This window comes from Panulirus ornatus, chromosome 3 (assembly GCF_036320965.1).
Source record: "Panulirus ornatus isolate Po-2019 chromosome 3, ASM3632096v1, whole genome shotgun sequence".
NCBI classification, from domain to species: domain Eukaryota; kingdom Metazoa; phylum Arthropoda; class Malacostraca; order Decapoda; family Palinuridae; genus Panulirus; species Panulirus ornatus.
Window position 1 is genome coordinate 3,902,821 of NC_092226.1, and position 23,316 is coordinate 3,926,136.

The 23,316-nt window shown below is 41.1% G+C and overlaps 1 protein-coding gene across 5 annotated transcripts in view; it reads left to right on the forward strand.

The window, feature by feature from the left end:
* Positions 1–23,316, forward strand: part of LOC139760116 (terminal uridylyltransferase 7-like) — a 303,262-nt gene that overhangs the window by 62,763 nt on the left and 217,183 nt on the right. For all 5 annotated transcript variants that reach the window (XM_071682971.1, XM_071682991.1, XM_071683010.1 and 2 more), the window contains 3 exons: positions 678–794; positions 17,115–17,292; positions 18,725–18,875. In XM_071682971.1, coding sequence (XP_071539072.1) covers positions 678–794; positions 17,115–17,292; positions 18,725–18,875 — 446 coding nt within the window. The remainder of the gene's footprint in view (positions 1–677; positions 795–17,114; positions 17,293–18,724; positions 18,876–23,316) is intronic.

A 23,316-nucleotide genomic window follows, 5' to 3' on the forward strand; every position in this document is an offset into this window, starting at 1 on the left:
TCAAACTTACCTCCCAATTGACTTGACCCTCAACCCTACTGTACCTAATAACCTTGCTCTTATTCACATTTACTCTTAACTTTCTTCTTTCACACACTTTACCAAACTCAGTCACCAGCTTATGCAGTTTCTCACATGAATCAGCCATCAGCGCTGTATCATCAGCGAACAACAACTGACTCACTTCCCAAGCTCTCTCATCCCCAACAGACTTCATACTTGCCCCTCTTTCCAAAACTCTTGCATTCACCTCCCTAACAACCCCATCCATAAACAAATTAAACAACCATGGAGACATCACACACCTCTGCCGCAAACCTACATTCACTGAGAACCAATCGCTTTCCTCTCTTCCTACACGTACACATGCCTTACATCCTCGATAAAAAGGATATTGATAGAATGATAAATTGATAATTTGTGTGCTGCAGGAATCCCGGAAATGATGGGGAAACCCAGTGAGGGAGTATGTAGTGTGCTTGAAAGAGGAGTAACTGAGTTAAGAAGTTTGAAGAAAGTGAATGTTGTTGTATTGTTTGAAATAGAAAATATGGGTCGGCCTTTTATGAATAAGAGTTGTTGCAATTTTTGATGTATGTATAAAGGAATTTATATGTAATTTACCTTTCCTGTTTTGATAAAAAATTACAGTTTCTCCTTGTCTTTTATGATTTCAGAAATCTATAAGGTTCCCAAAGGCCAAGTACTTTTGCCGTCTCTGTGATTACCATTGTGATTCATTACTTGTTTGTAGAAGACATATATCTGATGCCAGACATAGAAAACTGAAGGAGGTAGGTTGTAAGTTTGATATTGGTATTTTTTTTTTACTTGTTTACTGTTCACCCTTGTTTACTGTTCACTTTTGTTGAGCTTTCATAATGATTATGGCTTGCCATAGTTTATTTAAGTATGTCATCAGTGAATAGCATGTGATTGCAAAGGTTATTGTTTGGTGAAAAAGATATTGTCAGAACCTGAATTAAAAGCATAAAGGTGTTAAATTATGAAGATCGTGCATGAGAAGAGGGAAGCGTAGGGTCATTGAGACATGTATGTGAACAGAAAATGATAAGCCATATCATTATTAGCAGTACAGGACTCTATATTTGAATTTTTGGAGTCTGTAATTAGGATTAAGGAAGCAGGGAAAAAATGCAATTGAGTGGGAGATGTATAAAAGAAAGAGACAGGAGGTCAAGAGAAAGGTGCAAGAGGTGAAAAAAAGGGCAAATGAGAGTTGGGGTGAGAGAGTATCATTAAATTTTAGGGAGAATAAAAAGATGTTCTGGAAGGAGGTAAATAAAGTGCGTAAGACAAGGGAGCAAATGGGAACTTCAGTGAAGGGCGCAAATGGGGAGGTGATAACAAGTAGTGGTGATGTGAGAAGGAGATGGAGTGAGTATTTTGAAGGTTTGTTGAATGTGTTTGATGATAGAGTGGCAGATATAGGGTGATTTGGTCGAGGTGGTGTGCAAAGTGAGAGGGTTAGGGAAAATGATTTGGTAAACAGAGAAGAGGTAGTGAAAGCTTTGCGGAAGATGAAAGCCGGCAAGGCAGCAGGTTTGGATGGTATTGCAGTGGAATTTATTAAAAAAGGGGGTGACTGTATTGTTGACTGGTTGGTAAGGTTATTTAATGTATGTATGACTCATGGTGAGGTGCCTGAGGATTGGCGGAATGCGTGCATAGTGCCATTGTACAAAGGCAAAGGGGATAAGAGTGAGTGCTCAAATTACAGAGGTATAAGTTTGTTGAGTATTCCTGGTAAATTATATGGGAGGGTATTGATTGAGAGGGTGAAGGCATGTACAGAGCATCAGATTGGGGAAGAGCAGTGTGGTTTCAGAAGTGGTAGAGGATGTGTGGATCAGGTGTTTGCTTTGAAGAATGTATGTGAGAAATACTTAGAAAAGGAAATGGATTTGTATGTAGCATTTATGGATCTGGAGAAGGCATATGATAGAGTTGATAGAGATGCTCTGTGGAAGGTATTAAGAATATATGGTGTGGGAGGAAAGTTGTTAGATGCAGTGAAAAGTTTTTATCGAGGATGTAAGGCATGTGTGCGTGTAGGAAGAGAGGAAAGTGATTGGTTCTCAGTGAATGTAGGTTTGCGGCAGGGGTGTGTGATGTCTCCATTGTTGTTTAATTTGTTTCTGGATGGGGTTGTTAGGGAGGTAAATGCAAGAGTTTTGGAAAGAGGGGCAAGTATGAAGTCTGTTGGGGATGAGAGAGCTTGGGAAGTGAGTCAGTTGTTGTTCGCTGATGATACAGCGCTGGTGGCTGATTCATGTGAGAAACTGCAGAAGCTGGTGACTGAGTTTGGAAAAGTGTGTGGAAGAAGAAAGTTAAGAGTAAATGTGAATAAGAGGAAGGTTATTAGGTACAGTAGGGTTGAGGGTCAAGTCAATTGGGAGGTGAGTTTGAATGGAGAAAAACTGGAGGAAGTGAAGTGTTTTAGATATCTGGGAGTGGATCTGGCAGCGGATGGAACCATAGAAGCGGAAGTGGATCATAGGGTGGGGGAGGGGGCGAAAATCCTGGGGGCCTTGAAGAATGTGTGGAAGTCGAGAACATTATCTCGGAAAGCAAAAATGGGTATGTTTGAAGGAATAGTGGTTCCAACAATGTTGTATGGTTGCGAGGCGTGGGCTATGGATAGAGTTGTGCGCAGGAGGATGGATGTGCTGGAAATGAGATGTTTGAGGACAATGTGTGGTGTGAGGTGGTTTGATCAAGTGAGTAACGTAAGGGTAAGAGAGATGTGTGGAAATAAAAAGAGCGTGGTTGAGAGAGCAGAAGAGGGTGTTTTGAAGTGGTTTGGGCACATGGAGAGAATGAGTGAGGAAAGATTGACCAAGAGGATATATGTGTCGGAGGTGGAGGGAACAAGGAGAAGAGGGAGACCAAATTGGAGGTGGAAAGATGGAGTGAAAAAGATTTTGTGTGATCGGGGCCTGAACATGCAGGAGGGTGAAAGGAGGGCAAGGAATAGAGTGAATTGGAGTGATGTGGTATACCGGGGTTGACGTGCTGTCAGTGGATTGAAGCAGGGCATGTGAAGCGTCTGGGGTAAACCATGGAAAGCTGTGTAGGTATGTATATTTGCGTGTGTGGACGTATGTATATACATGTGTAGGGGGGGGGGGTTGGGCCTTTTCTTTCGTCTGTTTCCTTGTGCTACCTCGCAAACGTGGGAGACAGCGACAAAGTATAAAAAAAAAAAAAAAATTATAAAGTCTGTGATGAGGTGAGGATTGAAGATGTTTAGATTGTAATGCTTGGTTTAAATGCAGAGATAATGAAAACAGAGCATTAGTGTATGCAAAAACCATAATTGAGAGAAGAGCAACACAAAAATCTTAAAACTGCAGCTTGTTGTAGAGGAGTTTTAATGAGAAGAGTTTTGTTGGTAGTGATAAGTTATGAGTATGTGAAGACTGCATTTAGGCTCAAAAGTGGGTAGCCCATGAATGCTTCATGGTCAGGAACACTAACTGCTGCACCACGGAGTATAGAAGCAAAATACAATGAATTGATGAATTGGGAATTGAGGAGGAACAGAGTATGAAGCCAGTAATTGAGGTTGTGAGAAAGATAAAGAATGGAGACTAATCTGAAGCTGAGATTCATGTAAGTGTGATAAGTTGGGAGAGCTTCCATTATATAGGAAGATTTAGTGGAGGAAGAGAAGCACATCATTATGAAGGTGTAATTGAAAAGAGATATGTATTGTGTATGAAAATAGATGGGAAAGAGGGCATTATGCAACCTTGAGAGCTGTTTTTGGGTAAAGAAAAATCATATGACATGAGGAGCTTTCATTGAGATGATTGTAAGATTTTTAGAAAGAAAATTTCTTTTCATATGTTTTACTATCTGCATATTGACTATGGAAGCTTATTTTCATAAAGCAGATATATTTTGGAAAGTAAAGGGTCTGCATAGTGCAGGGATATTCCATGCATTGTGGTCTGACTTGTTGAGGGAAGTTATTTGGTGTTGTGTTCAACAGCTGGTCAGAGCCCTTAAGACTCATTTTCTATGATACTGGGTAGGGTTCATTGCCAATCAGAATTCATTTTGTATATTTTGAAGCCATATTAATTGTTTTATAATGGTTGCTGGCTTTCCTTGCTTGCACGGAATTCGAAAGGATTGAATGTAAGTTATATACTTTTTGGCTTCCCTTGCTTGCACAGAATTCAAAAGGACTGAATGTAAGTTATATACTCTTTGCCATACAGAATTCACAGTGATATAGTTGGGCATAAGTAACATATGTTTGAATTCAAAAGGACTGAATGTAAGTTATATACTCTTTGCCATACAGAATTCACAGTGATATAGTTGGGCATAAGTAACATATGTTTGAAAGAACAGACTTTTGTTTTACAATTGTATGAAAATAATTTAAAACATTGAAGAGAAGAGGTAGTATAAGCTTTGTGGAAGATGAAAGCCGGCAAGGCAGCAGGTTTGGATGGTATTGCAGTGGAATTTATTAAAAAAGGGTGTGACTGTATTGTTGACTGGTTAGTAAAGTTATTTAATGTATGTATAGTTCATGGTGAGGTGCCTGAGGATTGGCGGAATGCGTGCATAGTGCCATTGTACAAAGGCAAAGGGGATAAGAGTGAGTGCTCAAATTACAGAGGTATAAGTTCGTTGAGTATTCCTGGGAAATTATATGGGAGGGTATTGATTGAGAGGGTGAAGGCATGTACAGAGCATGAGATTGGGGAAGAGCAGTGTGGTTTCAGAAGTGGTAGAGGATGTGTGGATCAGGTGTTTGCTATGAAGAATGTATGTGAGAAATACTTAGAAAAGCAAATGGATTTGTATGTAGCATTTATTGATCTGGAGAAGGCATATGATAGAGTTGATAGAGATGCTCTGTGGAAGGTACTAAGAATATACGGTGTGGGAGGCAAGTTGTTAGAAGCAGTGAAAAGTTTTTATTGAAGATGTAAGGCATGTGTACGTGTAGGAAGAGAGGAAAGTGATTGGTTCTCAGTGAATGTAGGTTTGCGGCAGGGGTGTGTGATGTCTCCATTGTTGTTTAATTTGTTTATGGATGGGGTTGTTAGGGATGTGAATGCAAGCGTTTTGGAAAGAGTGGCAAGTATGAAGTCTGTTGGGGATGAGAAAGCTTGGGAAGTGAGTCAGTTGTTGTTCGCTGATGATACAGCGCTGGTGGCTGATTCATGTGAGAAACTGCAGAAGCTGGTGACTGAGTTTGGTAAAGTGTGTGAAAGAAGAAAGTTAAGGGTAAATGTGAATAAGAGCAAGGTTATTAGGTACAGTAGGGTTGAGGGTCAAGTCAGTTAGGAGGTAAGTTTGAATGGAGAAAAACTGGAGGAAGTAAAGTGTTTTAGATATCTGGAAGTGGATCTGGCAGCGAATGGAACCATGGAAGTGGAAGTGAATCATAGGGTGGGGGAGGGGGCGAAAATCCTGGGAGCCTTGAAGAATGTGTGGAAGTCGAGAACATTATCTCGGAAAGCAAATATGGGTATGTTTGAAGGAATAGTGGTTCCAACAATGTTGTATGGTTGCAAGGCGTGGGCTATGGATAGAGTTGTGTGCAGGAAGGTGGATGTGTTGGAAAGAGATGTTTGAGGACAATATGTGGTGTGGGGTGGTTTGATCGAGTAAGTAATGTAAGGGTAAGAGAGATGTGTGGAAATAAAAAGAGCATGGTTGAGAGAGCAGAAGAGGGTGTTTTGAAATGGTTTGGTCACATGGAGAGAATGAGTGAGGAAAGATTGACCAAGAGAATATATGTGTCGGAGGTGGAGGGAACGAGGAGAAGTGGGAGACCAAATTGGAGGTGGAAAGATGGATTGAAAAAGATTTTGAGTGATCGGGGCCTGAACATTCAGGAGGGTGAAAGGCGGGCAAGGGATAGAGTGAATTGGATTGATGTGGTATACCAGGGTCGATGTGCTGTCAATGGAGTGAATCAGGGCATGTGAAGCGTGTGGGGTAAACCATGGAAAGTTCTGTGGGGCCTAGATATGGAAAGGGAGCTGTGGTTTCGGGCGTTATTGCATGACAGCTAGAGACTGAGTGTGAATGAATGGGGCCTTTGTTGTCTTTTCCTAGCACTACCTTGCACACATGAGGGGGGAGGGGGATGTTATTCCATATGTGGCAAGGTGGCGATGGGAATGAACAAAGGCTGACAGTTTGAATTGTGTGCATGTGTATATATGTATGTGTCTGTGTGTGTATATATATGTGTACATTGAGATATATTAGTATGTATATTTGCATGTGTGGACGTGTATTTATATACATGTGTATGGGGGTGGGTTGGGCCATTTCTTTCGTCTGTTTCCTTGCGCTACCTCGCAAACGCGGGAGACAGTGACAAAGCAAAGTAATAAAAAATAAAGACCTTTCATAATACTAACATTAATAGAATAATGAAACATGCCTTATGCACTTACATCTGTCACAGTGGTAATATTAATGGAGTAATGGAACGCACCTCATGGACTTAAACTTCAAAAGTTTGATTTCATCTATAGAGTAAGATGAATAACAATACTTTGGTTAGAAAGAAATGCATTCGTATCTATGTCAGCAAATTTTGGAAAGTGTTGCATGATGTGGTGCTCATTTATATGATTAGATTATATAGGCTGAATAATGTGTTAATGTTCTCTGAAATTATTTCTATTATCAAATATAATACTGTGCATAGGTTAGACATCATGAGATAGTGTAAGAAGAAATATGCTGTACAGTTTGACATGAAGACAAGCTTTTAAGACTAGTTTTTATGGCTTTAATGTAGGAGTCGTTATTTTTGGAGGGTTGAAATTAAAAATGGATTTGGGTACACAAAACATGGAATAAAGACCAAAACTAAAATCATATTGATCTCCAGTCACAAAAGACTAGATGTGTAGGTATGTATATTTGCGTGTGTAAACATGTATGTATATACATGTGTATGTGGGTGGGTTGGTCCATTCTTTTGTCTGTTTCCTTGCGCTACCTTGCTAACGCGGGAGACAGCGACAAAGCAAAATAAATAAATAAAAAACCCTCCCCTCCTTGTATTTTAACTTTCTAAAAGGGGAAACAGAAGAAGGAGTCACGCGGGGAGTGCTCATCCTCCTCGAAGGCTCAGATTGGGGTGTCTAAATGTGTGTGGATGTAACCAAGATGAGAAAAAAGGAGAGATAGGTAGTATGTTTGAGGAAAGGAACCTGGATGTTTTGGCTCTGAGTGAAACGAAGCTCAAGGGTAAAGGGGAAGAGTGGTTTGGGAATGTCTTAGGAGTAAAGTCAGGGGTTAGTGAGAGGAGAAGAGCAAGGGAAGGAGTAGCACTACTCCTGAAACAGGAGTTGTGGGAGTATGTGATAGAGTGTAAGAAAGTAAACTCTAGATTGATATGGGTAAAACTGAAAGTTGATGGAGAGAGATGAGTGATTATTGGTGCATATGCACTTGGGCATGAGAAGAAATACCATGAGAGGCAAGTGTTTTGGGAGCAGCTGAATGAGTGTGTTAGTGGTTTTGATGCACAAGACCGGGTTATAGTGATGGGTGATTTGAATGCAAAGGTGAGTAATGTGGCAGTTGAGGGAATAATTGGTATACATGAGGTGTTCAGTGTCGTAAATGGAAATGGTCAAGAGCTTGTAGATTTATGTGCTGAAAAAGGACTGGTGATTGGGAATACCTGGTTTAAAAAGCGAGATATACATAAGTATACGTATGTAAGTAGGAGAGATGGCCAGAGAGCGTTATTGGATTACGTGTTAATTGATAGGCGAGCGAAAGAGAGACTTTTGGATGTTAATGTGCTGAGAGGTGCAACAAGAGGGATGTCTGATCATTATCTTGTGGAGGGTAAGGTGAAGATTTGTAGAGGTTTTCAGAAAAGAAGAGAGAATGTTGGGGTGAAGAGGGTGGTGAGAGTAAGTGAGCTTGGGAAGGAGACTTGTGTGAGGAAGTACCAGGAGAGACTGAGTACAGAATGGAAAAAGGTGAGAACAAAGGACGTAAGGGGAGTGGGGGAGGAATGGGATGTATTTAGGGAAGCATTGATGGCTTGCGCGAAAGATGCTGGTGGCATGAGAAGCGTGGGGGGTGAGTTGATTAGAAAAGGTAGTGAGTGGTGGGATGAAGAAGTAAGATTATTAGTGAAAGAGAAGAGAGAGGCATTTGGACGATTTTTGCAGGGAAAAAATGCAAATGAGTGGGAGATGTATAAAAGAAAGAGGCAGGAGGTCAAGAGAAAGGTGCAAGAGGCAAAAAAGAGGGCAAATTAGAGTTGAGGTGAGAGGGTATCATTAAGTTTTAGGGAGAATAAAAAGATGTTTTGGAAGGAGGTAAATAAAGTGCGTAAGACAAGGGAACAAATGGGAACTTCAGTTTAGGGGGCTAATGGGGAGGTAATAACAAGTAGTGGTGATGTGAGAAGGAGATGGAATGAGTATTTTGAAGGTTTGTTGAATGTGTTTGATGATAGATTGGCAGATATAGGGTGTTTTGGTTGAGGTGGTGTGCAAAGTGAGAGGGTTAGGGAAAATGATTTGGTAAACAGAGAAGAGGTAGTATAAGCTTTGTGGAAGATGAAAGCCGGCAAGGCAGCAGGTTTGGATGGTATTGCAGTGGAATTTATTAAAAAAGGGTGTGACTGTATTGTTGACTGGTTAGTAAAGTTATTTAATGTATGTATAGTTCATGGTGAGGTGCCTGAGGATTGGCGGAATGCGTGCATAGTGCCATTGTACAAAGGCAAAGGGGATAAGAGTGAGTGCTCAAATTACAGAGGTATAAGTTCGTTGAGTATTCCTGGGAAATTATATGGGAGGGTATTGATTGAGAGGGTGAAGGCATGTACAGAGCATGAGATTGGGGAAGAGCAGTGTGGTTTCAGAAGTGGTAGAGGATGTGTGGATCAGGTGTTTGCTATGAAGAATGTATGTGAGAAATACTTAGAAAAGCAAATGGATTTGTATGTAGCATTTATTGATCTGGAGAAGGCATATGATAGAGTTGATAGAGATGCTCTGTGGAAGGTACTAAGAATATACGGTGTGGGAGGCAAGTTGTTAGAAGCAGTGAAAAGTTTTTATTGAAGATGTAAGGCATGTGTACGTGTAGGAAGAGAGGAAAGTGATTGGTTCTCAGTGAATGTAGGTTTGCGGCAGGGGTGTGTGATGTCTCCATTGTTGTTTAATTTGTTTATGGATGGGGTTGTTAGGGATGTGAATGCAAGAGTTTTGGAAAGAGTGGCAAGTATGAAGTCTGTTGGGGATGAGAAAGCTTGGGAAGTGAGTCAGTTGTTGTTCGCTGATGATACAGCGCTGGTGGCTGATTCATGTGAGAAACTGCAGAAGCTGGTGACTGAGTTTGGTAAAGTGTGTGAAAGAAGAAAGTTAAGGGTAAATGTGAATAAGAGCAAGATTATTAGGTACAGTAGGGTTGAGGGTCAAGTCAGTTAGGAGGTAAGTTTGAATGGAGAAAAACTGGAGGAAGTAAAGTGTTTTAGATATCTGGAAGTGGATCTGGCAGCGAATGGAACCATGGAAGTGGAAGTGAATCATAGGGTGGGGGAGGGGGCGAAAATCCTGGGAGCCTTGAAGAATGTGTGGAAGTCGAGAACATTATCTCGGAAAGCAAATATGGGTATGTTTGAAGGAATAGTGGTTCCAACAATGTTGTATGGTTGCAAGGCGTGGGCTATGGATAGAGTTGTGTGCAGGAGGGTGGATGTGTTGGAAAGAGATGTTTGAGGACAATATGTGGTGTGGGGTGGTTTGATCGAGTAAGTAATGTAAGGGTAAGAGAGATGTGTGGAAATAAAAAGAGCATGGTTGAGAGAGCAGAAGAGGGTGTTTTGAAATGGTTTGGTCACATGGAGAGAATGAGTGAGGAAAGATTGACCAAGAGAATATATGTGTCGGAGGTGGAGGGAACGAGGAGAAGTGGGAGACCAAATTGGAGGTGGAAAGATGGATTGAAAAAGATTTTGAGTGATCGGGGCCTGAACATTCAGGAGGGTGAAAGGCGGGCAAGGGATAGAGTGAATTGGATTGATGTGGTATACCAGGGTCGATGTGCTGTCAATGGAGTGAATCAGGGCATGTGAAGCGTGTGGGGTAAACCATGGAAAGTTCTGTGGGGCCTAGATATGGAAAGGGAGCTGTGGTTTCGGGCGTTATTGCATGACAGCTAGAGACTGAGTGTGAATGAATGGGGCCTTTGTTGTCTTTTCCTAGCACTACCTTGCACACATGAGGGGGGAGGGGGATGTTATTCCATATGTGGCAAGGTGGCGATGGGAATGAACAAAGGCTGACAGTTTGAATTGTGTGCATGTGTATATATGTATGTGTCTGTGTGTGTATATATATGTGTACATTGAGATATATTAGTATGTATATTTGCATGTGTGGACGTGTATTTATATACATGTGTATGGGGGTGGGTTGGGCCATTTCTTTCGTCTGTTTCCTTGCGCTACCTCGCAAACGCGGGAGACAGTGACAAAGCAAAGTAATAAAAAATAAAGACCTTTCATAATACTAACATTAATAGAATAATGAAACATGCCTTATGCACTTACATCTGTCACAGTGGTAATATTAATGGAGTAATGGAACGCACCTCATGGACTTAAACTTCAAAAGTTTGATTTCATCTATAGAGTAAGATGAATAACAATACTTTGGTTAGAAAGAAATGCATTCGTATCTATGTCAGCAAATTTTGGAAAGTGTTGCATGATGTGGTGCTCATTTATATGATTAGATTATATAGGCTGAATAATGTGTTAATGTTCTCTGAAATTATTTCTATTATCAAATATAATACTGTGCATAGGTTAGACATCATGAGATAGTGTAAGAAGAAATATGCTGTACAGTTTGACATGAAGACAAGCTTTTAAGACTAGTTTTTATGGCTTTAATGTAGGAGTCGTTATTTTTGGAGGGTTGAAATTAAAAATGGATTTGGGTACACAAAACATGGAATAAAGACCAAAACTAAAATCATATTGATCTCCAGTCACAAAAGACTAGATGTGTAGGTATGTATATTTGCGTGTGTAAACATGTATGTATATACATGTGTATGTGGGTGGGTTGGTCCATTCTTTTGTCTGTTTCCTTGCGCTACCTTGCTAACGCGGGAGACAGCGACAAAGCAAAATAAATAAATAAAAAACCCTCCCCTCCTTGTATTTTAACTTTCTAAAAGGGGAAACAGAAGAAGGAGTCACGCGGGGAGTGCTCATCCTCCTCGAAGGCTCAGATTGGGGTGTCTAAATGTGTGTGGATGTAACCAAGATGAGAAAAAAGGAGAGATAGGTAGTATGTTTGAGGAAAGGAACCTGGATGTTTTGGCTCTGAGTGAAACGAAGCTCAAGGGTAAAGGGGAAGAGTGGTTTGGGAATGTCTTAGGAGTAAAGTCAGGGGTTAGTGAGAGGAGAAGAGCAAGGGAAGGAGTAGCACTACTCCTGAAACAGGAGTTGTGGGAGTATGTGATAGAGTGTAAGAAAGTAAACTCTAGATTGATATGGGTAAAACTGAAAGTTGATGGAGAGAGATGAGTGATTATTGGTGCATATGCACTTGGGCATGAGAAGAAATACCATGAGAGGCAAGTGTTTTGGGAGCAGCTGAATGAGTGTGTTAGTGGTTTTGATGCACAAGACCGGGTTATAGTGATGGGTGATTTGAATGCAAAGGTGAGTAATGTGGCAGTTGAGGGAATAATTGGTATACATGAGGTGTTCAGTGTCGTAAATGGAAATGGTGAAGAGCTTGTAGATTTATGTGCTGAAAAAGGACTGATGATTGGGAATACCTGGTTTAAAAAGCGAGATATACATAAGTATACGTATGTAAGTAGGAGAGATGGCCAGAGAGCGTTATTGGATTACGTGTTAATTGATAGGCGAGCGAAAGAGAGACTTTTGGATGTTAATGTGCTGAGAGGTGCAACAAGAGGGATGTCTGATCATTATCTTGTGGAGGGTAAGGTGAAGATTTGTAGAGGTTTTCAGAAAAGAAGAGAGAATGTTGGGGTGAAGAGGGTGGTGAGAGTAAGTGAGCTTGGGAAGGAGACTTGTGTGAGGAAGTACCAGGAGAGACTGAGTACAGAATGGAAAAAGGTGAGAACAAAGGACGTAAGGGGAGTGGGGGAGGAATGGGATGTATTTAGGGAAGCATTGATGGCTTGCGCGAAAGATGCTGGTGGCATGAGAAGCGTGGGGGGTGAGTTGATTAGAAAAGGTAGTGAGTGGTGGGATGAAGAAGTAAGATTATTAGTGAAAGAGAAGAGAGAGGCATTTGGACGATTTTTGCAGGGAAAAAATGCAAATGAGTGGGAGATGTATAAAAGAAAGAGGCAGGAGGTCAAGAGAAAGGTGCAAGAGGCAAAAAAGAGGGCAAATTAGAGTTGAGGTGAGAGGGTATCATTAAGTTTTAGGGAGAATAAAAAGATGTTTTGGAAGGAGGTAAATAAAGTGCGTAAGACAAGAGAACAAATGGGAACTTCAGTTTAGGGGGCTAATGGGGAGGTAATAACAAGTAGTGGTGATGTGAGAAGGAGATGGAATGAGTATTTTGAAGGTTTGTTGAATGTGTTTGATGATAGATTGGCAGATATAGGGTGTTTTGGTTGAGGTGGTGTGCAAAGTGAGAGGGTTAGGGAAAATGATTTGGTAAACAGAGAAGAGGTAGTAAAAGCTTTGCGGAAGATGAAAGCCGGCAAGGCAGTGGTGTGGATGGTATTGCAGTGGAATTTATTAAAAAGGGGGATGACTGTATTGTTGACTGGTTGGTAAGGTCATTTAATGTGTGTATGATTCATGGTAAGGTGCCTGAGGATTGGCGGAATGCTTGCATAGTGCCATTGTACAAAGGCAAAGGGGATAAGGGTGAGTGCTCAAATTACGGAGGTATAAGTTTGTTGAGTATTCCTGGTAAATTATATGGGAGGGTATTGATTGAGAGGGTGAAGGCATGTACAGAGCATGAGATTGGGGAAGAGCATTGTGGTTTCAGAAGTGGTAGAGGATGTATGGATCAGGTGTTTGCTATGAAAAATGTACGTGAGAAATACTTAGAAAAGCAAATGGATTTGTATGTAGCATTTATGGATCTGGAGAAGGCATATGATAGAGTTGATAGAGATGCTCTGTGGAAGGTATTAAGAATATATGGTGTGGGAGGCAAGTTGTTAGAAGCAGTGAAAAGTTTTTATCGAGGATGTAAGGCATGTGTACGTGTAGGAAGAGAGGAAAGTGATTGGTTTTCAGTAAATGTAGGTTTGCGGCAGGGGTGTGTGATGTCTCCATGGTTGTTTAATTTGTTTATGGATGGGGTTGTTAGGGAGGTGAATGCAAGAGTTTTGGAAAGACGGGCATGTATGAAGTTTGTTGTGGATGAGAGAGCTTGGGAAGTGAGTCAGTTGTTGTTCGCTGATGATACAGCGCTGTTGGCTGATTCATGTGAGAAACTACAGAAGCTGGTGACTGAGTTTGGTAAAGTGTGTGAAAGAAGAAAGTTGAGAGTAAATGTGAATAAGAGGAAGGTTATTCGGTACAGTAGGGTTGAGGGTCAAATCAATTGGGAGGTAAGTTTGAATGGAGAAAAACTGGAGGAAGTAAAGTGTTTTAGATATCTGGGAGTGGATCTGGCAGTGGATGGAACTATGGAAGCAGAAGTGAATCATAGGGTGGGGGAGGGGGCGAAAATTCTGGGAGCCTTGAAGAATATGTGGAAGTCGAGAACATTATCTCATAAAGCAAAAATGGGTATGTTTGAAGGAATAGTGGTTCCAACAATGTTGTATGGTTGCGAGGTGTGGGCTATGGATAGAGTTGTGCGCAGGAGGGTGGATGTGCTGGAAATTAGATGTTTGAGGACAATATGTGGTGTGAGGTGGTTTGATTGAGTAAGTAATGTAAGGGTATGAGAGATGTGTGGAAATAAAAAGAGTGTGGTTGAGAGAGCAGAAGAGGGTGTTTTGAAATGGTTTGGTCACATGGAGAGAATGAGTGAGGAAAGATTGACCAAGAGGATATATGTGTCAGAGGTGGAGGGAACGAGGAGAAGTGGGAGACCAAATTTTTGGTGGAAAGATGGATTGAAAAAGATTTTGAGTGATCGGGGCCTGAACATGCAGGAGGGTGAAAGGCGTGCAAGGAATAGAGTGAATTGGAACGATGTGGTATACCGGGGTCGACGTGCTGTCAATGGATTGAACCAGGGCATGTGAAGCGTGTGGGGTAAACCATGGAAAGTTGTGTGGGGCCTAGATGTGGAAAGGGAGCTGTGGTTTCGGTGCATTATTAGATGACAGCTAGAGACTGAGTGTGAACGAATGGATCCTTTGATGTCTTTTCCTAGCACTACCTCGCACACATGAGGGGAGAGGGGGTTGTTATTCCATGTGTGGCGAGGTGGCGATGGGAATAAATAAAGGCAGACAGTGTGAATTATGTACATGTGTATATATGTATATGTCTGTTTGTATATATATGTATACATTGAGATGTATAGGTATGTATATTTGCGTGTGTGGACGTGTATGTATATACATGTGTATGTGGATGGGTTGGGTCATTCTTTCGTCTGTTTCCTTGTGCTACCTCGCTAACGCAGGAGACAGCGACAAAGCAAAATAAAATAAATGAAATAAATATTTTTGATTTCTCAAATGAGCATGCCCTATGTTGAAATGATAAGAGTGGTAAGCTGACTGTTCAAAATTGATTTTTAGATGTGTTGGGTATGTGTGTTATTTATTTCCCATGTTGACTGAGGTCTTGGTAGGTGATAAAGAGAGAGGATTATGGTAAGTTAAGAGATGAAGGCGAGTGTAAGCTGGGGATATCTTCATTCCTGAACCACAGATCATTCAAAAAAGTGGAGTTGTGAGTAGTTAAGCAAAAACTAAGAAAAGCAGATTGCTGGTATTTGAAGTGTCAATTTGTTTGATAAAGTAAGTGAGAAGTAGAGGTTACTGAATTTCATAAATCTTTGAAACTTTTCTTGTGGATATGGAGAAATGGATGTTGAAATATCGAGCTTTTGAAAGATATGAAAGTTGCTGGTATTGTGAGGAAGGTCTTAAAGTAAATATTAGAGTAAAACCCATCCTTGGTAGGCTCATTGGTTTGTCAGTAAGGGCCATGACCCCAAACCTGGACCCCAGGGTAAACTAGAGCTGAGGTTACAAGCTGTCAGCTGGCTGGGCTGTCATATCTGTGATGTTTTACCCTAGCCGACATTGCTATCCATTGTCTCCCAACTAGAGGAAGGATGAAGAGCTTGGTGAATTGTGCACTCTCTTCCTGCACTGGGAACTGAACCTGGGTCCATAACACAACAGCAGTGCTTGAGGGAGATCATAGAAATAGAAATGTGTTTGCAGATGTGATTGACTTTGAGAATGGTGTAGGATGCTCTGGTTTTGGCCTGAGGAACTTGATGTGCAGTGAGGAAATAAGCAAGTAAAAGCAGTACATAAAGAAATAATTTTTCTTTTCAAGATTTGAATGTCAAAGTAGATAAGTGAATATTGATAATTTAGGGTACTACGTGTAGGAAGAGAGGAAAGTGATTGGTTCTCAGTGAATGTAGGTTTGCGGCAGGGGTGTGTGATGTCTCCATGGTTGTTTAATTTGTTTATGGATGGGGTTGTTAGGGAGGTGAATGCAAGAGTTTTGGAAAGAGGGGCAAGTATGAAGTCTGTTGGGGATGAGAGAGCTTGGGAAGTGAGTCAGTTGTTGTTCGCTGATGATACAGCGCTGGTGGCTGATTCATGTGAGAAACTGCAGAAGCTGGTGACTGAGTTTGGTAAAGTGTGTGAAAGAAGAAAGTTAAGAGTAAATGTGAATAAGAGCAAGGTTATTAGGTACAGTAGGGTTGAGGGTCAAGTCAATTGGGAGGTGAGTTTGAATGGAGAAAAACTGGAGGAAGTGAAGTGTTTTAGATATCTGGGAGTGGATCTGGCAGCTGATGGAACCATGGAAGCGGAAGTGGATCATAGGGTGGGGGAGGGGGCGAAAATTCTGGGAGCCTTGAAGAATGTGTGGAAGTCGAGAACATTATCTCGGAAAGCAAAAATGGGTATGTTTGAAGGAATAGTGGTTCCAACAATGTTGTATGGTTGCGAGGCGTGGGCTCTGGATAGAGTTGTGCGCAGGAGGATGGATGTGCTGGAAATGAGATGTTTGAGGACAATGTGTGGTGTGAGGTGGTTTGATCGAGTAAGTAACGTAAGGGTAAGAGAGATGTGTGAAAATAAAAAGAGCGTGGTTGAGAGAGCAGAAGAGGGTGTTTTGAAATGGTTTGGGCACATGGAGAGAATGAGTGAGGAAAGATTGACCAAGAGGATATATGTGTCGGAGGTGGAGGGAACGAGGAGAAGAGGGAGACCAAATTGGAGGTGGAAGGATGGAGTGAAAAAGATTTTGTGTGATCGGGGCCTGAACATGCAGGAGGGTGAAAGGAGGGCAAGGAATAGAGTGAATTGGAGCGATGTGGTATACCGGGGTTGACGTGCTGTCAGTGGATTGAATCAAGGTATGTGAAGCGTCTGGGGTAAACCATGGAAAGCTGTGTAGGTATGTATATTTGCGTGTGTGGACGTATGTATATACATGTGTATGGGGGTGGGTTGGGCCATTTCTTTCGTCTGTTTCCTTGCGCTACCTCGCAAACGCGAGAGACAGCGACAAAGCAAAAAAAAAAAAAAAAAAAAAAAAAGAGATGGAATTTGGAAAGGGAAATTGTAAAAGTTCAGAGGAAGGATGGGAAGAAGGACATCATAAAATCAGAGTGCATGAAAAAAAGCCTATAACTTGCTTGGACTTGTGGATGGGGTAGATGCAGAAATGACTAAAGATGGGATGAAAGGACTGAAATCTGTTTGAAAAGTGGTGTTGAGAAAGTATGTTTTTAGGAGTATTTTGAATTATGAACAGATAAATAAGAATTCATTAGACTCCTCATAGGCCATGCTTTAAGGTAATGGGAGATGAATTGGACATATGTAAATGTATTTTCAGTTTTAGAAAAGTTGCTATTAAGATTAACTGAAGCCTTTTTATATTTCTGCTTTTCTAGGCTAAAGATGTGGAAACTACTCTCAAGAATGTGCCATCAGCAACGGATGCCCACATTGCAGCCATTGACAAACTGATTAAATCCATTGCTGAACAGATAAAAGTCACTCAGGAGAAGACAAGACAACGTAGAGAAGTTGTTGCTGAACTCAACGATCTTCTCACAGCAAAAGTAGAAGGTAGATTCAGTGAGGCACACTTTTGTGCCTCACCCTTGATAGGCTATTGGCAGAAAGCAAGTCTAGTGCAGTGTTTGCAAAGGCTCCTACCTATTGTTCCGAATAACTACTGCTATCTAGTGCTCTTACCTACTACTTCTACCTAATGTTTCTACAAAATGCTCCTGCCTAAATGTTCCTACCTACTACTACTATCTTCTGCTTCTACTATTTTGCTCCGCAGGAAAATCTAGAGTTACAAAGAATTAGCGGGTGAATTAATTGTCAAGTTATGATGAAAAGGGGAGATTGTATGTTTGTGGACAGAATGTCAGTAGTCCACATGTTAGTGAGACAGAAAGGAAAGACAGCTGCCTGGGTCAGAGGAGTGCAACTTGACAACCGCTAAAGTGCTGGCTCTCTAAGCAGATGTCACAAACCCTCCTGATACCCATGTGGGTTGTACTGGTTATATACCTCCCTGGTTGTTGGCTGCCTACCAACCACTACCTACTACTTAATCACTAAAATGACCAGAAAAGCAGTGATCAACTCCCTTTCCAGCTCAGTCTCTTAATCACTACATGTCTTAACCAGACATACATCCATTTGAAACCACACTTTCAGTACAAATTTGGGTCACACTTTCCTGTCTATGCTCTGGACATCTCTAACACCTATGTTACTACATGCCCCAATTTAACACACATTAGGACCCTTCATGCAGTTATCACAGTGAAGACTTCAAACACTTACTTATAAGTTGCCTCACATATTCCGAACATGAGAGACACATACATCACTATACTTTATGACATATGGTCCTGCAAGGTGGACATGGCTGTCTTTATAGGCACTGTGGGAGTTTCATAGATGTAGAATGGACTTTTGGGGTTGGGAGTAAGTATATAGAGGATAAGCAGTAGAGTTGGTGAGTGGTCTGAGTTAAAGTGGTTGAGCTTACTTGACAGATATGGGTTCACGTCAGGGTTACCTATTAATAAATCAGGTATTGTGATCCCATAACTCATATTCTTAGCATTTTCATCATAAGCTCTGTAGATTAAACATTAGTCCAAAACCTTTCTTTCTTAAACATTGTATGTATTTGTAATGATGAAAATGTTTTTCATTTGATATGCTGATAAGAACAGCCTTTATACCAGAGTAAAGGACTGTTATGTTGGCTGCTTTTGACACTGTGTTGGCTAATACTTGTTTTGATTATATTCCAGTCTGATAAATGTAATATCTAAAATCATATCTTGGCTTCTACAAGGAACACTGCACACACAATACCAGTCACATCATCGGAGCTGTGTTTGATGATTTTCTGTATTTTGTTATATCTTAATATTTATATAAAAGCTACTTGGACATAGAGTTTTTAAGTTTTGAAATAATTTATTGACTGATAATTCATTTGAACATCTTGATTCATTTTCTTCTATAGGGTGTCGGTTGGAGGTAGTGGGATCATCAGTGAGTGGGTTCTGTTTAGAAACTAGTGATATTAACATAGATGTTGTTATGGACGACAACCTTAATCCTTCTACTGCTCTGTTGGCAGTAAAGGAATTGGTTGGAAAAAATGACCTATACAGGTAAGTGCACAGCATTTAAGTTCAGTGAGATATTCAAATATTTTTCAAGTAAAAATCAGTTTATCCTATAAGCCTTCTGGTTTACTGTAGCATGGCTTTTGAATTATTGTCACACATCAGAGTTACTGAACAGTTGTGGGGATGTCTCACCATGCAACTGGTCCCCAGATTACTGTCACAGTAGATGTAAACCTCCATCATGGGAAAGTTGCATTGCTATAGGATTGTTGGCATTGAAGATTTTTTTTTCTGACCAATAAGGATTTTGAATAGTCTTTTCCTTTTTTATTTGTTTCTCCCTGTGTTGTGCACATGACATTTGTCAAGTAGTAGCAGTGAAAAATGTGAATGCCAGATGTTCTGTGAAGGCTTCTTCAGCAGTACTATCAAGGGCAATCTTCACACTTGTTCTTTAAGTTATTCTCCTTGGATCAATGAAGTCACACCTGCCCTTTTTAGATTTATCCATTGATAACATAATTTCAGTCATTATTTTCTGTCATTATTTTCTGCTATCCCTGGGGATAGGGGAGAAAGAATACTTCCCACGCATTCCTCACGTGTCATAGAAGGTGACTAAAGGGGACGGGAGCGGGGGGCTAGAAACCCTCCCTTCCTTGTATTTTAACTTTCTAAAAGGGGAACAGAAGAAGGAGTCACGCGGGGAGTGCTCATCCTCCTCGAAGGCTCAGATTGGAGTGTCTAAATGTGTGTGGATGTAACCAAGATGAGAAAAAAGGAGAGATAGGTAGGATGTTTCAGGAAAGGAACCTTGATGTTTTGGCTCTTGAGTAAAATGAAGCTCAAGGGTAAAGGGGAAGAGTGGTTTGGGAATGTCTTAGGAGTAAAGTCAGGGGTTAGTGAAAGGACAACAGGAGTGGTGGGAGTATGTGATAGAGTGTAAGAAAGTAAACTCTAGATTGATATGGGTAAAACTGAAAGTTGATGGAGAGAGATGGGTGATTGTTGGTGCATATGCACCTGGACATGAGAAGAAAGATCATGAGAGGCAGGTGTGTTGGGAGCAGCTGAATGAGTGTGTTAGTGGTTTTGATGCACGAGAGCGGGTTATAGTGATGGGTGATTTGAATGCGAAGGTGAGTAATGTGGCAGTTGAGGGAATAATTGGTATGCATGGGGTGTTCAGTGTTGTAAATGGGAATGGTGAAGAGCTTGTAGATTTATGTGCTGAAGAAGGACTGATGATTGGGAATACCTGGATTAAAAAGAGAGATATACATAAGTATACATATGTAAGTAGGAGAGATGGCCAGAGAGCGTTATTGGATTACGTGTTAATTGATAGGCGTGCAAAAGAGAGACTTTTGGATGTTAATGTGCTGAGAGTTGCAACTGGAGGGATGTCTGATCATTATCTTGTGGAGGCGAAGATGAAGATTTGTAGAGGTTTTCAGAAAAGAGAATGTTGGGGTGAAAAGAGTGGTGAGAGTAAGTGAGCTTGGGAAGGAGACTTGTGTGAGGAAGTACCAGGAGAGACTGAGTACAGAATGGAAACAGGTGAGAACAAAGGAGGTAAGGGGAGTGGGGGAGGAATGGGATGCATTTAGGGAAGCAGTAATGGCTTGCGGAAAAGATGCTGGTGGCATGTGTAGCGTGGGAGATGGGCAGATTAGAAAGGGTAGTGAGTGGTGGGATGAAGAAGTAAGATTATTAGTGAAAGAGATGAGAGAGGAATTTGGATGATTTTTGCAGGGAAATAATGCAAATGAGTGGGAGATATTTAAAAGAAAGAGGCAGGAGGTCAAGAGAAAGGTGCAAGAGGTGAAAAAGAGGGCAAATGAGAGTTGGGGTGAGACAGTATCATTAAATTTTAGGGAGAATAAAAAGATGTTTTGGAAGGAGGTAAATAAAGTGCGTAAGACAAGGGAACAAATGGGAACTTCAGTTTAGGGGGCTAATGGGGAGGTGATAACAAGTAGTGGTGATGTAAGAAGGAGGTGCAGTGAGTATTTTGAAGGTTTGTTGAATGTGTTTGATGATAGAGTGGCAGATATAGGGTGTTTTGGTCGAGGTGGTGTGCAAAGTGAGAGGGTTAGGGAAAATGATTTAGTAAACAGAGAAGAGGTAGTAAAAGCTTTGCAGAAGATGAAAGCCAGCAAGGCAGTTGGTTTGGATGGTATTGCAGTGGAATTTATTAAAAAGGGGATGACTGTATTATTGACTGGTTGGTAAGGTTATTTAATGTATGTGTGATTCATGGTGAGGTGCCTGAGGATTGGCGGAATGCTTGCATAGTGCCGTTGTACGAAGGCAAAGGGGACAAAGGTGAGTGCTCAAATTAAAAAGGTATAAGTTTGTTGAGTATTCCTGGTAAATTATATGGGAGGGTATTGATTGAGAGGGTGAAGGCATGTACAGAGCATGAGAGTGGGGAAGAGCAGTATGGTTTAAAAGTGGTAGAGGATGTGTGGATCAGGTGTTTGTTTTGAAGAATGTATGTGAGAAATACTCAGAAAAACAAATGGATTTGTATGTAGCATTTATGGATCTGGAGAAGGCATATGATAGAGTTGATAGAGATGCTCTGTGGAAGGTACTAAGAATATATGGTGTAGGAGGCAAGTTGTTAGAAGCAATGAAAAGTTTTTATTTAGGATGTAAGGCATGTGTACGTGAAGGAAGAGAGGAAAGTGATTGGTTCTCAGTGCAGGTAGGTTTGCGGCAGGGGTGTGTGATGTCTCCATGGTTGTTTAATTTGTTTATGGATGGGGTTGTTAGGGAGGTGAATGCAAGAGTTTTGGAAAGAGGGGCAAGTATGCAGTTCGTTGTGGATGAGAGAGCTTGGGAAGTGAGTCAGTTGTTGTTTGCTGATATTACAGCGCTGGTGGCTGATTCATGTGAGAAACTGCAGAAGCTGGTGACTGAGTTTGGTAAAGTGTGTGAAAGAAGAAAGTTGAGAGTAAATGTGAATAAGAGTAAGGTTATTAGGTACAGTAGGCTTTAGGGTCAAGTCAATTGGGAGGTAAGTTTGAATGGAGAAAAACTGGAGGAAGTGAAGTGTTTTAGATATCTGGGAGTGGATTTGGCAGTGGATGGAACCATGGAAGCGGAAGTGAATCATAGAGTGGGGGAGGGGGCGAATATTCTGGGAGCCTTGAAAAATGTGTGGAAGTCGAGAACATTATCTCGGAAAGCAAAAATGGGTATGTTTGAAGGAATGTTGGTTCCAACAAAGTTGTATGGTTGTTAGGCATGGGCTATGGATAGAGTTGTGCAGAGGAGGGCGGATGTGCTGGAAATGAGATGTTTGAGAACAATATGTGGTGTGAGGTAGTTTGATCGAGTAAGTAATGTAAGGGTAAGAGAGATGTGTGGTAATAAAAAGAGTGTGGTTGAGAGAGCAGAAAAGGGTGTTTTGAAATGGTTTGGTCACATGGAGAGAATGAGTGAGGAAAGATTGACCAAGAGGATGTATGTGTCAGAGGTGGAGGGAATGAGGAGAAGTGGGAGACCAAATTGGAGGTGGAAAGATGGATTGAAAAAGATTTTGAGTGATCGGGGCCTGAACATTCAGGAGGGTGAAAGGCGGGCAAGGAATAGAGTGAATTGGAACAATGTGGTATACCGGGGTCGACGTGCTGTCAATGGATTGAACCAGGGCATGTGAAGTGTCTGGGGTAAACCATGGAAAGTTGTATGGGGCCTGGATGTGGAAAGGGAGCTGTGGTTTTGGTGCATTATTACATGACAGCTAGAGACTGAGTGTGAATGAATGGGGCCTTTGTTGTCTTTTCCTAGCACTACCTCGCACACATGAGGGGGGAGGGGATGTTATTTCATGTGTGGCGAGATGGCGATGGGAATGAATAAAGGCAGACAGTATGAATTATGTACATGTTTATATATGTATCTGTCTGTGTGTATATATATATATATATATATATATATATATATATATATATATATATATATATATATATATATATATGTATACATTGAGATCATATGCCTTCTCCAGATCCATAAATGCTACATACAAATCCATTTGCTTTTCTAAGTATTTCTCACATACATTCTTCAAAGCAAACACCTGATCCACACATCCTCTACCACTTCTGAAACCACACTGCTCTTCCCCAATCTGATGCTCTGTACATGCCTTCACCCTCTCAATCAATACCCTTCCATATAATTTACCAGGAATACTCAACAAACTTATACCTCTGTAATTTGAGCACTCACTCTTATCCCCTTTGCCTTTGTACAATGGCACTATGCACGCATTCCGCCAATCCTCAGGCACCTCACCATGAGTCATACATACATTAAATAACCTTACCAACCAGTCAACAATACAGTCACCCCCTTTTTTAATAAATTCCACTGCAATACCATCCAAACCTGCTGCCTTGCCGGCTTTCATCTTCCGCAAAGCTTTCACTACCTCTTCTCTATTTACCAAATCATTTTCCCTAACCCT